The sequence below is a fragment of the Mobula birostris genome, chromosome 6 (assembly GCF_030028105.1).
Source record: "Mobula birostris isolate sMobBir1 chromosome 6, sMobBir1.hap1, whole genome shotgun sequence".
NCBI classification, from domain to species: domain Eukaryota; kingdom Metazoa; phylum Chordata; class Chondrichthyes; order Myliobatiformes; family Myliobatidae; genus Mobula; species Mobula birostris.
Genome location: NC_092375.1, coordinates 136240071 through 136253861, shown reverse-complemented (window position 1 = coordinate 136253861; position 13791 = coordinate 136240071). Strand labels below are relative to the sequence as shown.

Below are 13791 nucleotides of genomic sequence, written 5' to 3'. Positions count from 1 at the left end.
TCCTGCAGGTCTGTGGCCCGTGACTGTTCAAAGTGGAGAAGGAGCATTTGGGATGGTATTGAGAAATTCAAGGCCGTACAGTGGAAGTGCACGTCAATGCTGTATAAGTGGAAAAGGCATTCAACACCTGCACCTCACCCCTTCTCCTCTAATCAGACAGCTCTTGTCCCATCTGTGGAGGAGACTGCCAATCCCACATTGGCCTCACGATACAGCTCGTGAGTGTGTTTTACAATTAGGTGAGCTTTAATTGTCGCATGCACATCGAAACATACAGTGAACTGCATCATTTATATCATTGCAATGTGCTGGGGGGAGCCGCCCACAGGTGCCACTATGTTTCTGGTGCCAACGTAGCATGCCCACGACTCACTAAGCTCAACCTGTGCGTCTTTGTGTTGTTGGGAGGAAACCGGAGCCACCTGGTGGAAATCCACACAGTCAGGGGGAGAAAGTACAAACATCTTACGGACAGCGGTAGGAATTTAACCCTGAACAGTGATCACTGACGCTGCAAAGCAATCGCACTAACCGCTACGCTCCATATTGTGACTAGAGTGATGTATGTCACTCCAGTGGAGGTTATGCAGTGATGATGTATCTGTGCTAAATTGGTCTAGTGAGAAAGTAAGTCAATAAATGAATTAAAAAGTCATTACAGTGAGGTGGTTGTCACTAAGAGAGTTGGGTGGAAACAGAATGCTCTGTTTGCCCTAAATTGCACCTCTTCCTGTAAAAACCTGATCCAAGGACACTTCTCTCTTGTTTCCAGCATCCCTTCTGAAGGGCTTGAAACACAGCAATATTGTGCTCCTGCATGACATTATCCACACACAGGAGAACCTGACCTTCGTCTTTGAATACGTGGTGAGTAAATCCAAACAGAAGCGTAAGAGTGAATTGTGTATGTAGTCAAATGCAGCCATTGAGTGGAAGTTAAATGCTAAGGCTCTATATTCAGAACCACTGGTGAAAATGGGTCCATGCCAGCAAGTTGAGAGGAATAATTGAACCTCTAATGGATAATTAGCAGCAAGCTTTATATTTCAAAGCCAGCTGTTTGAAGAGCAATAGAGGGAGATGAGGGACTTCCCAACTGTAATGTTGTCAGCTAACAGCAATTTTATTTTATATAACACCTTCCATGTAGAAATCCGTTGCCAGTGTTTTCTGAGAACTGTGAACAGATAAGTTGGACATCAAGTCCGATAAAGAGAAATTGGGGCTAGTGGCCAAGGACTTGGGAGAAAAGCTAGGCTTGGAGGAGTGTTGCCCTGAAGGTGGAGAGGCAGGTAGCTTAAGGGGTGGAATTCCTGAATACTCTATACTCCTGAATATTCTGAGAAACAGGGGCACTAGATACCATAGTGCCAAAGAGGTCAAGATGAAAGTATTCAAGAGTTCTTGAGGAGAACATAATGAGTTTTGAGTTCAACACATGCAAGACAGGGCTGGCAAAAATTCATTTAGTGGGTAATCTGTACATCAACTAGAATTAACATTAGGTTTGACATGGTGCACAGATTGCGGACTATTGCTGTCTGTATTCCCCCTCATTTCTCTGTAACCCATTTTCTCTCTGGTATGTTCATCAGTTTCCTACTGCTTCCTTCCCCTGTCTACACTGGAGGTAAGTCTGGGAGGAAAGCAGAATACACAGGGGAGAACCCCACTGTCACAGGGAGAATGTGCAAACACCACACAGTCAGTCCTGGGTTGGACCCAAATCACTGGAGCCATTCAATGGTAGTACTGGGTTTTGGAGAAGAGTGTTGCCTGCAGATGTTGCAAATCACCTTGGAGAAAGTGAAAGAGATTTATCACGTAAAGGAGTTTTCTGGAACTTTGTGTCACAGTGGTTTTGTTGCTTTGCATGAATCCTTATCACATACAATTTCCCAACCCTTGTGTCACCTGCCCCCCCACTCTCTTCCCCTTCTCTCCCCCTCCCACTCCCTTCCCCTCCCTCCCTTTCTCTCCCCCCCCGTCCCTCTGTCTGCCTCCCCCCTCCCTCTCTGCCTCTCTGTCTCAGCACAGAAGGGGGCTATTTGGCCTATCAGTCCGTGCCAGCTCCCGGAAGAGCGGTCCATCTGTCCCACTCTGCCTCTCCTTATTTCCCTGTAGCTTATCCTCTCCTTTGCTTTTCAGCTCCCGTGTTATTGTTTAACCACTTACTGCATAGAGTCATTTACAGGGGTCAATCAATGTTTCTAGGCATCTTTAGGATGTGGGACGGAACTGGAGCTGCTGGCAGGCGTGTACACACACACACACACACACACACACACACACACACAAACTCTCACACATTCACCACACACACACACACACACTCATACTCTCTCACACACTCTCTTTCACACACACACTCACTCACTGACACTCTCTCTCACACACACACACTCTCTCACACTCACATACACACTCATACTCTCCTTTTCTCACACACACACACACAAACTCATACTCTCTCACACACTCTCTCTTTCACACACTGACACTCTCTCACACACACTAACACTCACACACACACACTCTCTCTCACACTCACATACACACTCATACTCTCTCACACACTCTCCCTTTCTCTCTCTCACACACACACACACACAGACACACACATGCATTCTCACTCACATACACTCACACTCTCTGTCTCACACACACACACACTCACACACTCTCTCTCTCACACACACACACTCATACTCTCACACACATACTAACACACACACACTCTCTCTCACACTCACATACACACTCAATCTCTCACACATTCTCCCTTTCACACACACACACACACACAAAGAATGTGCAGACCCCATGCAGGTGACACCCAAGGTGAAGACTGAGGTAGTGGGATGGTTGAGGCAGGGAGGAATTTGACTGAACCCAGAGGAAATGGAACCAGCAGCTGAGTCAGTATCGACGAATGGATTTCACATTTCAGGTTTAGATTTACTTTTATTTATCACATAAACATCAACACATATGGAGAAATGCATAATTAATGTCAACAAGCATCACACCTACGCCTGAGAATGTGCTGGGGGCAGCCCACAAGTGTCACCACACATTCCAGCACCAACATAGCATGCCCACAATGCTCGGCAGAACAACATAGAGCACAACCAACAACAAAACAACAACAGTAAAACAAATCCTCTTCCTCTCTTTCTCCCCCCCCCCCCCATCAAAACACACAGACAGGCCTCCAACTCCAGGTTAGGCCTCACCGTTGGTCTACGACTAACTGACTTCTGATCCACGATCTTCAGTAGTAACCAGTGACGAGATTCTGCAGCTCGAACTCTGAGTGCACTGACTGACCGGCCCTTGTAGCTCCTTGTACCTCCTGCTCGCATAGCATGCACTGACCTGGGATAGTCCGACTACCATAGATGTCCTTCTGAAATCTAAACTTGATATCTGAATCGGAATCAAGTGGGAACTGTATCAAAGTTATCTTACAGCAATCAACCCAACCCTTTGGGTGAGATGGGAGCAGGATATTGTGCGCCGGAAAGTGTTTTGATGACAGGGCAAGTGGGACATTAAAGGCAAATGTGGAGTCAAATAATGTGTTGGCATTGAGTGGGCAGGTTATTGAAATGAAGAGTTGGAGTTGGCAGCTTAATATCATTGGCAGAATTTGCAAAATCGTTTCACGGAGGCTGACAAATTATATACATAGGCAAGGTGACATGAGGAGAAAATACTAAAGTTAATTTCGCCTACAATTGGGGAAACTATTGGAAAGTTGCTAAGCAATTGAACACCAGCGAAGCATATTTGTGGAACCTATTCAAAACATGTCAGCAGTGTTTAGCAGCATGATTAAGGCTTTGCTGGGTAATGTTTGGAATCAGAGGCAGTTGTTGTGCAATGATATTCTAACCAAGAGACCTGTTTTCTCATTGGTTCCAATATACCATGTCTTGTTCCCTTCAGCAAACAGACCTTGCCCAGTACATGACTCAGCATCCAGGAGGGCTACACACACACAATGTTAAGGTAAGAAGGGTTTAGGAATCCCAGGCCTCTGTTTTACTCCTGTTGTTAATAATTCCAACTCTGTTGGGACCTGCTGATGTTTGGCAGCAGCTGGAACTGTTTGGTGCTGATCACACTCTGTTCCTCCATTCATGCTGCTCACTTGCTAATTCTGTGTGTTTCTGGTTTCCCCTCACTGTCCTGTTGTCCCTGAACTGCCCCCACCCCCCCAGCTGGTTTATCCTTCCTGAGACACAATACCCTAAGATGAATGCACACGCCACAAAGGCAAGTGTTTGTCGTTTTTCAGAGCAATCGCCTTCTCCTTCCATAGTCTCTGAGATTGAAGATCAACACATCATTTACCTCCTGGAATACCTTTGTGCTTTAAGTTACTGTTGTAATTGCCTGACAGTTTGCATATTTGCTTCGGGAAGGAAAACCTAGGCCTGTCTGGCTATGTGTGGTCCCTTCCCAGTCCAATATGATGAGATGCTAACTTCCTCCTGAAGTACTCAGATGCATCATCGCTCATTGGAAGGCGTCATAGAGTCATACGGGATAGAAGCAGGCCCCACCGAAAAACCCCACCGCCTTGTGGACAGCCTCGGGAGAGCTAAGGCGACAGAGTAAACCCAGACAGCAAATCTGGAGTGGAGCCTCTTAGGCAGCTGGACATAATTGTACATCCTTCCATCAGCTCCTGCAGTGAAGCTGGTGCCAAATGTATTGCTTCATGAGCTTTTCTTTGGACTACACTAGTGAGGCCAAGAGGGGGATCTTGACCTGGCATCTCAGGGTCTCCATACCTTCTGCCCAGGCTTGTGATGATCATCATCACCCATTGTCCTTCGAGACAGATGGATACCAAGCAACCAGGTTTACAGCAGCCAATTAACCTGTACATCTTTGGGATGTGGGAGAAAACCAGAGCACTAAGAGGCAACTTACTTTATAAAGCCTGTTCTTGTCACTGACGATCTACTCTGCCCAGATGTGTCTGTTGCTCCATTTTCTTGGCCGCTCTGCAGGCCAATGCGAGCCCTGGGTGTGAGTAGCTCTGGTAGTGCACAGCTTCCTGAGTTTAAGGCAGCTCTTCTTCTCTTCCAGCTCTTTCTCTTCCAGCTGCTGCGCGGCCTGGCGTACATCCATCGCTGCCACGTTCTGCATCGTGACCTCAAGCCACAGAACCTGCTCATCAGCTGTGTGGGAGAACTCAAGCTTGCGGATTTTGGTCAGTAAGACCTATCCTTGGTGGTAGCAAATTAATGTGCTGGAGAACAGGCTTTTGTTCAGAGTTGATATCAGTAAGAATGAAAGAGTAGAGAGAAAATTTACAGGATGTTGCTGGGATTTGAGTTATTGGAAAAGATTGAGTATGTTAGGATTTCATTCCCTAGAGTGTAAAACACTGAGGGGAGGTTTGATAGAGGAATACAAAGTATGGGGAGTATAGATGGGTAAATGTAAGCAGGCTTTTTCCACTGAGGTTGGGTGAGACTAGAACGAGGAGTCCTGGATTAAGGGTGAAAGGTAAAATGTTAAAGGAGAACATGAAGAACTTGTGGTGAGAGTGTGAAATGGGTTGCTGGTAAAAATGCTGGATGTGGGTTCAGTTTCAACACAAGAGAAATTTGGCTTGGGACTCCAACATCTCTTTGTTGTAGGTGTCAGTGCTGGCCAAATTTCACATCAACCTGTTGTTCTTTATTTTGATCACAGGATTGGCAAGAGCGAAGTCTGTGCCCAGCCAGACGTACTCATCACAGGTGGTGACCCTGTGGTATCGGCCTCCAGATGTTCTTCTAGGGGCTACAGATTATTCTACTGGCCTGGATGTATGGTGAGAATATAGAATTTCCATTCTGGGGCAAAAGCCCAGATTCAGAATTTGGTTTAATATCACTGGCATATATCGTGGAATATGTCGTTTTGCAGCAGCAGCACATTTCAATATATAATAAAAATAATAAATTACAATAAGAATATATATGAACAGTATGTGTGTGTGTATATATATATATATATATATACACACACACACACCCACACACATCCTTGAGGTGTACGAGTGTTGACTGTCAGCAGGAGGAGATGTTATTTCTGATCTGCACAGACTGTGATCTCCCGACTGCAAGTCAAGGATCTAGTTGTAGAGGGAGGTACAGAGGCTCAGGTTATAGAGCATGTTTGTTAGTACCAAGGGTACGATGGTGTAGAACATTGAGTGTAATCAATGAACAGCAAACTGACGTAGGTGTCACTGATGTCCAGGTGAGCCAGGGCGAAGTGGAGAACCTGTGAGACTGGATCCGCTGTAGACCCACTGTGGTGATGAGCAAATTGCAGCAGGTCCAGGTCCTTGCTTAGGCAGGAGTTGATTCTGGCCGTGACCAACCTCTCAAAGCACTTCATCACAGTAGATGTGAGCACAACTGGGCTATAATGTTGAGGCAGCTCAGCCTGCTCTACCTGAGCCTGTAAGACTGTCGTCCCATTAAAGCAGGAGAGAACCTCCAAGTGCAGCAGTGAGAGACTGAAACTGTCCTTGAACTCTCCAGCCAGTCAGTTGGCAAAGGTTTTCAGAGCCTTACTAGCTACACCATCAGGGCCTAAAGCCTTGTGAGGGTTCACCCTCATGAAAGCTGCTCAGATCACAGAGTCACCAGTTGCTGCAGGGATTTGCACAGGTGTAGTTTTATTCTCCCTTTCAAAGCGTGCATAAAAGGCCTTGAGCTCATCTGGGAATCAAACATCACAGCCATTCATGATGTTAGGTTTTGCCTTATAGGGAGGAATGGCCTGCATACCCTGGAGAGCTGATATGTATCTGATTCTGTCTCTTAAGTTATCTCAGAATCGTTTTTTCACTCTTAATAGCCTTATGTAGGTCATACTTGGACTTCTTGTATAGTTCTGGATCACTGGTCTTGATTGACACAGATCTAGCCCTCCGCAGACTATGAATCCCCTGGTTCTTCCACAGCTTTTTTATTTGAGAATGTCCGGTAAGTTCTCAAAGGCAAATACTCATCCATACAAGTCTTGACGAAGTCGGTGATAACTGGAGTGTATTCATACAGCTGTGAAGATGAATCCCTAAAAATTGTCCTGTCCGCCGACAATGCAGTCCCGTAAGTGCTCATCTGTCTCCCATGACCGTACCTTCCTGATGCTCACCACTGTTGTTGCGGTCTTCAGTCTCTGTCCATACGCTGGGAGCAGAGGTACAGCCAAGTGATCAGACTTTCCAAAGTGCAGGCGTGGGGTGGTGCGGTAAGCTTTCCTGATGGTGGTACTACAGTGGTCAAATGTGTTGGCTGCTCTGGTTGCACAGGTGATATGTTGGTGGCAATTGTTCAGCTACTTCTTTGAGCTGGCCTGATTAAAATTCCCTGCAATGATAGGGAAGATTACAGGGTGGGCTGTTTTGTGACTGCTGATCATGGTGCTCAGCTCCTCCAGTGCCTGAGGTGGAATGTACATCGCTACCAGGATCATGGCAGAAAACTCCCTGAGCAGATAAAATGGATGGCACTTGACAGACCGAGTGGGCAGGACTGAGACAGAACAATCGCGTCTGTGCACCATGATAAATTAATCATAAAGCATACTCCACCTCCTTTGCCTTTTAAAAGACTGAGCTGTCCTGTCATTGCAGAGAACATCGGGCTGCAGTGCTGCATCTGCAATAGTGCAGGTGAGCCATGTTTTTGTGAAGCAAAGTACACAGCAGTCTCTGATGTCCCTTTGGTACAGAAATCTTGCTCCGGGGTCTTCAGTTTTATTTTCCAGAGACTGTACATTTGCCAGCAGGATGATCAGGATTGGGGTGTGGGGTGGGGGAAGGCTAAGGCCTCTGCATTTCAGTCGTGCTTCTAGACCAACGTGCCTCCCCTGCCTCCATTTTCTTAAAGTGAAACTGCACTCGTGACCTGAGCCTGTCACCCAAAATTCGTCGATTTGGAGGATTGATAGATGTTTTAAATGTCTTAAAAAATCTGGCTAGAGCCATATTGGAAACTATGTGCCTCATGGAGTGAGGGGCTGGGAGCCTTTGGAACCAAAGTCCACTCACTAGCAGTTGCTTATGGAACACCTGGTATATTCTGTCATTCTGTTTGATCACTGCTGATCCCCAAGTTCATCTCTGGCCAGTTTAGCTCTCAGTTTAACATAATACTCACTTGTTCTGGTCAACTCTGCCAGGGCCTTTCCCCCATTTACTCTTTCAAATCCTTAGATGATCTTAAACACCTGAATCGGATGACTCTAATCTGCTACACTGAAAACATTGCACAGCCAACCTGTGCAAACTGGTCTCGATTACTTAACTCTTTTAGCTCTGGTGATTCTGTGTTCACCAAAGCCAATGGGCTTCCGGAGGACCTTTGAATGAGGTAGAAGGCTGAGATAGGAAACAGCATCTTCACAGTCCAAGCCCATCTTCCTGTGGAATCTGTTGCTTTACCGTTAGTTTGTTTCTCATTTTGTGAGGGAATTCAATAATCTCTGCCCTCTCCCAGCCTCCTGTCACCTGGCAGGAGTGTTAACACTTGAGGGTGGTTTTAGCTGTTACCTGGAGAGGTGCTTGGCTGCTCATTGTCTTCTCCCTGCATCCCCACAGACACACTCCTCTCCCACCCCCAATCCGAAGTTTGGCCCACGCGGTAACTTCTCATTTGCAAATCAGAACAATGATTCAAGCATTGCTCGAACCAGGCAGGTGTCAGAGGATAACATTTAGTTGGGTGAGGATGTTGAGGTGGCTGCCCCTCCAGGGACTTGGAAGCTACTTCTGGAGTCTAGGTGGGAGAAGAGGTGTGAATCCTGGGCATTGTGGTGTGCTGGTCACAGTCACAGATGAATGACTGAGACTGGCTGTATATTTACTGTCACTTGGTGATGAAAATTGCTGAGACTAATTCTGCCTTGCCCTCTGTAGGGGTGCTGGCTGTATATTCGTTGAGATGATAGAAGGTTCTCCGGCTTTCCCTGGTGTGTCTGATATCACGGAGCAGCTCCAGAGAATCTGGGCAGTAAGTAAATGGGCCTTGATATTTATATGAGAAGACCTCTCTCTGAAAGGGGAGTTTGAACCTAGCTGAGCTTGGGGGAGTTGGAATTGACTGTCTGCATGGAATACCTCTGGCTCCTGTAGCAGCAATGGATAGCAGAGAGTTAGTAAAGTCTTCTTTTCTCGCGGTTCACTTTATTTTTGAACCAAACTGTGTTCTTCGGTGCAGTGGTATCAGGGACACAGTGGTATCACTTGGCTGTGATTTGCATGTGCACAGGAAACAGCCATCTGTCTCCACAGGGACGTATAGGTGCCAGAAAGTCCTTGTCTCTCTGTTCTACAACGCTCCCCAAAACTCACCAGAGCCCTGACAAGTGTTACATGAGCAATACAGTTAGAAGGGGCTGAAGAATGCATTTGGCCTACTTGTCTTCAATAGACAGGGCATTAAGTACAAGAGTTGGGATGTCATGTTGCAGCTGTACAAGACATTGGTAAGATCACAGTTGTAGTATTGCATGCAGTTCTGGTTGCCTAGCCATACTGAAGAAGTGACTGAGCTAGAGGAAAGATTCACAAGAATGTTGTGAGGACTGAAGAGTTTATTAGGGAACACGGGGTTGGCTGGAGCTGTTTTCCCTGGAGTGAAGCAGGTTGAGAGGTCACCTTTTAGAAGTTCATAAAATCAGGAGGGGATAGATCAGATAGGTTGCCACAGTCCTTTTCCCAGGATAGAGAATTCTGAAAAGAGCATAGGGTTAAGATGAGAGTGGAAATAGTTAAAGGAGCAAGGTTTTCACGCGGGGTGGTGGGTATATGAGGAAGTCATAGAAGTTGGTAGAATTACAATATTTAAAAGACATTTGGACAGGAAGGGTTTGGGGGATATGGCCAAATACAGATGAGTTGGGCTGAAGGGTCTGTTTTACTCTTTGAGTGGAAGAGTCACAGAGACTCTTCCTTAACGCCTGTCATACACGGAGCACAATGAAGTGATACCGAGCCTGTAGCTGACCAATCTCAGCCTGATTGTCCAAATTTCTAAGTAAATTTATTATCAAACCACATATGTTGCCATATACTAACTTGAATTCATTTTCTTGTAGGAATAAAAGAAATACAATAGAATTTTATGAAAAATTAGCATGAAACAGACAAGGACTTACAAACACCAATGTACAAAAGAGGACAAAATGTGCAAATAAAAATAATAGTGAGCCTGTAGGTTGTAGAATCAGTTCAGAGTAGTGGTGAATAAAGTTATCCATGCTAGTTCAGGAGCCTGATGGCTGTGGGGTAATAACTGTTGCTGAACCTGGTAGTGTGGGATCTAAGGCTTATCATATTGATATGGGTGTGAAATGACAGCAGGCAACCGTATGCTCTGCTCCAGTGTTGACTGTGGATTCTCTGTTTGTAGGTCTTGGGTGTTCCTACAGAGGAGAGTTGGCCCGGAGTCACTGCCCTCCCAAACTACAGAACAGGTACATGTCCCAAAATCACCTGTCAATTCATGGTAGGTTGGATGGAGGATGGGAAGGTTGACAAGAGAGTACTGAGTCACTCTGGAGTTATACAAACAAGTACTAAGCAGGTGTGGAGAAAGAGAGAGTCAGAGTGAATGGTTCAGGTCAATGATGACCTATCGTTAGTATGCTGTAATGGAGAGGATATGTAAAAGTCAGCTAGATGATGGTCTTTTGGGATCAAATGGGAGACCAATCTAGGATTGGATTCAGTTTAGGGGACAGGGGTGTATCAGGCATTCTGGGAGTGAGTAAATGTTTCAGGGTCTGTCTGGGTGTGTTGCATCAATGTCTGTCTGATGCAGTGTACTGACGTCAACCACATGGGAGTGGGTGGAAATGTGTTAGTTTTAGTCTGAGAGGGCAGTAAGGGATCAGTTTGGAGAGCGATGCATCAGGAATGGTTCTTGGAGGACGTTTTACAGAGGATGGTCTGGGAGGTGAAGAATTGGGAGTCAGATAAGTGAGGTGTATTTTGGTCTGTCTGAAGATGTAAGGGATCTATATGAGGATGTATGGGGTCAGAAAGCGTGTTATAAAGAGGTCAGTTTGGAGCATGATCTATTGTATTTGTTCTGAGTAGTGATAGATTGTCAACTCTGGTGTGCTGCATTAGGGTAAGTTTGTATGTGATGTTTTGGGGTCAGTCCAAAGCTGATGTATCAATGTCAGCTGTGGCAATTTGTTTTGAGATCAGTCTAAAGATGATATATTTGGGTCAGTTTGCAAATGATGTTGAAGTCCATTGAGGGAGTTGTTCTGACGTTTGTCTGGGGGTGATCTTTTGTTGTCACTTTGGGGTATTATTAAGGTTAGTTTGCGTTTGTTGTCGGGTGGGTATGTATTCTGTTTGATCATTATGCACTGTTGGTAATACTCTGGGGTAGGGGGAGAGACAATGGCGTAGTACAGAACTGGCTGTGGCTGGAAACAAGGACCTGTATGTAGGTATGTTTAAGGATGTGTGTGTAGGAGGTTCAGTGTTGAGTTCTCTGAGGAGGGGTATGAAGATTTATGTACATGTGAATAGCCTCCTGTTAAGTTTATGGTAATGATGAAGTTTCCATCTTGTCTCTGCACACAGAGCACTTTTTGCCACAACCACTTCAGAAACTTGGCCACATTTGGAAAAGGTAGGTTCTCTTTGATGTGACTTTATAGTATGTTGTGATGGAGTAGTCCCAAGCCAGTGTAAAGAGATCTATTGCCTCCTGAGGTTCTCCACACTTCTCCTAGTTCTCATTTTAAACCCATTAAACTGTTGTAGTTTTATCTGTTCTTGGGTTAAAGCAGAAAAGAGAAATGAAAACTGCGCTTGGGCTCAGCCACAGTATCTGGTGCCCCTGGAGTAGCCGCCTCTGCTTCAGTGAGACCTGATGTAGATTGTGGGACTGTTTCATCAAGCACCTTCATTCTGTATGCCACAAAGGGCGGGATTTCCAAGTGGCCACCTAATTTAATTTTACTTCCCATTCCCATTTCATCCTCCTTCCAGCATTTTCTATTGTCTTAGATTTCCAGAACCTATGTGTTTTTAAAAATTTGATTTATGCATTTTCTTAACGGGATGATGACAGCGCTGGTGGATTCATTGATGTCATGAGAGAAGAGGCAAGCAAAGGCAAATAGGTTTGGGACATTGTTCTTGGTGTAGGAATGATTCAGACATCAATACCTTTTGTTCCATTAATGTAGAATTGTGCATTGGGTGGAGACTGCCTTGGCCTCCATTTAAAAGAAAGGTGGGAAGCTGTCAGGCCATCCTGGGAGAGTGTGGAAGGGATAATTAATTCAAAGGATCATTCAATGGGTTGAATGAGAAAAAGGGCCAATAATACTCCTGAGAATGTACTTTAGAGATGCAGATATGATGGAGCAGAGTTATAGACATATTTCTTGTGTGCAAACATAGAAGGATGAGATCTTTAAGCATTGAATGTTGACTAGAATACAGTCAGGTAAGGGATATAGAATTCCTACTTTGCAAAAGGAAGAAGTTTTATGCTAGTACATAGCAAATACAACACGAAAGAGGGACAATATTCTGGATTTACTTTAGATAATGAAGATTGCCAGGTGGAAAAGCATTCTTGCTATGTGATTGTAGTGTTCAGAAGAAACAGGAATAAAGGACCTAAATTTGGGTAAGGCCAGTCTTAAAAAGCCAAGAAGTGACTTGGCAAAGGTGAATTGGATCCAACTTCTTAATGACAAATCTGTTTTGGAGCACTTGAGAAAGGGATTCAATCCACACTCGGGATGGACCTGTTCCCTCAAAGCAACAAGTGAGACGGCTATATTAAACATCACAGGACCATAGGGGTCAGAGTGAGGTGAAAAATGCAAATCTTATGTTGGCTGCTGAGAAGTTTATACAGCAGAAATTCTAGAGGGATGTTGGTAGGGTAGCAATAAAAAAGGCAACCTATAAATAGAGGCGGATCATATCCATTGGGCTGTAATGGGATATTTTGCAACCATCGTCACAAAGCAGGGAGAATACGATAATGTTATAGCTGAGGAGGAAGTGTGGGCAATATTAAGTAGGATAGGGAGGTTGGAAAAGGAAGCATTTAAGGTTTACCATCTCTGAGAAAATTTGCCATACCCAGATAAAGCTGTTTTAAAAAAAAAGGAAGAGATAAATTTGCCAGGCTTTGATCATGGTTTTTCAATCGTCCCTAGATAGATAAGAGGACTGGAGAACTGCTGACATTGTGCCACTGTTTACAAATAGGGAAAGTGATAAACTGGGTAATAGCAGGCTATTTAGTTTAACTGCAGTCATGAACAAGTCATTGAAATCCATCCTTAGGGACAGTTTAAACGCTCATTTGGAAGTGCATGGATTAATCAAGGACAGTGAGTATGGATTTGTTGGGGGAACATAGAGAATAGAACAGTACAGCACAGTGCCAACCTTCTAACCTACTCTAACATCAATCAAACCCTTCCCACCAACACACCCCTCCATTTTTGGATGCCCAGTCTGTATATACTTTCATCCCCCATCAGGAAGGTCTCAAAACTCTCTGCTTCTTTTTGGATTCCAGACCTAATCAGTTCCCCTCTACCACCCCTCTGCTCCGTCTAGCGGAATTAGTTCTTACTCTTAATAATTTCTCCTTTGGCTCCTCCCACTTCCTCCAAACTAAAGGTGTAGCTATGGGCACCCGCATGGGTCCTAGCTATGCCTGTCTTTTTGTTGGCTTTGGGGAACAATCTATGTTCCGTACCTATTCTGGTATCTGT

General features: G+C 45.0%; 1 protein-coding gene across 5 annotated transcripts in view; it reads left to right on the top strand.

The window, feature by feature from the left end:
- Positions 1–13791, top strand: part of cdk15 (cyclin-dependent kinase 15) — a 49231-nt gene that overhangs the window by 18551 nt on the left and 16889 nt on the right. For all 5 annotated transcript variants that reach the window (XR_011886411.1, XM_072261407.1, XM_072261408.1 and 2 more), the window contains exons 6-12: positions 773–867; positions 3952–4014; positions 5104–5227; positions 5716–5836; positions 8939–9032; positions 10434–10497; positions 11624–11672. Coding sequence is in view for 4 of the 5 variants with exons in the window: in XM_072261407.1 (XP_072117508.1) it covers positions 773–867; positions 3952–4014; positions 5104–5227; positions 5716–5836; positions 8939–9032; positions 10434–10497; positions 11624–11672 (610 nt within the window). In the remaining variant the exon portion in view is untranslated. The remainder of the gene's footprint in view (positions 1–772; positions 868–3951; positions 4015–5103; positions 5228–5715; positions 5837–8938; positions 9033–10433; positions 10498–11623; positions 11673–13791) is intronic.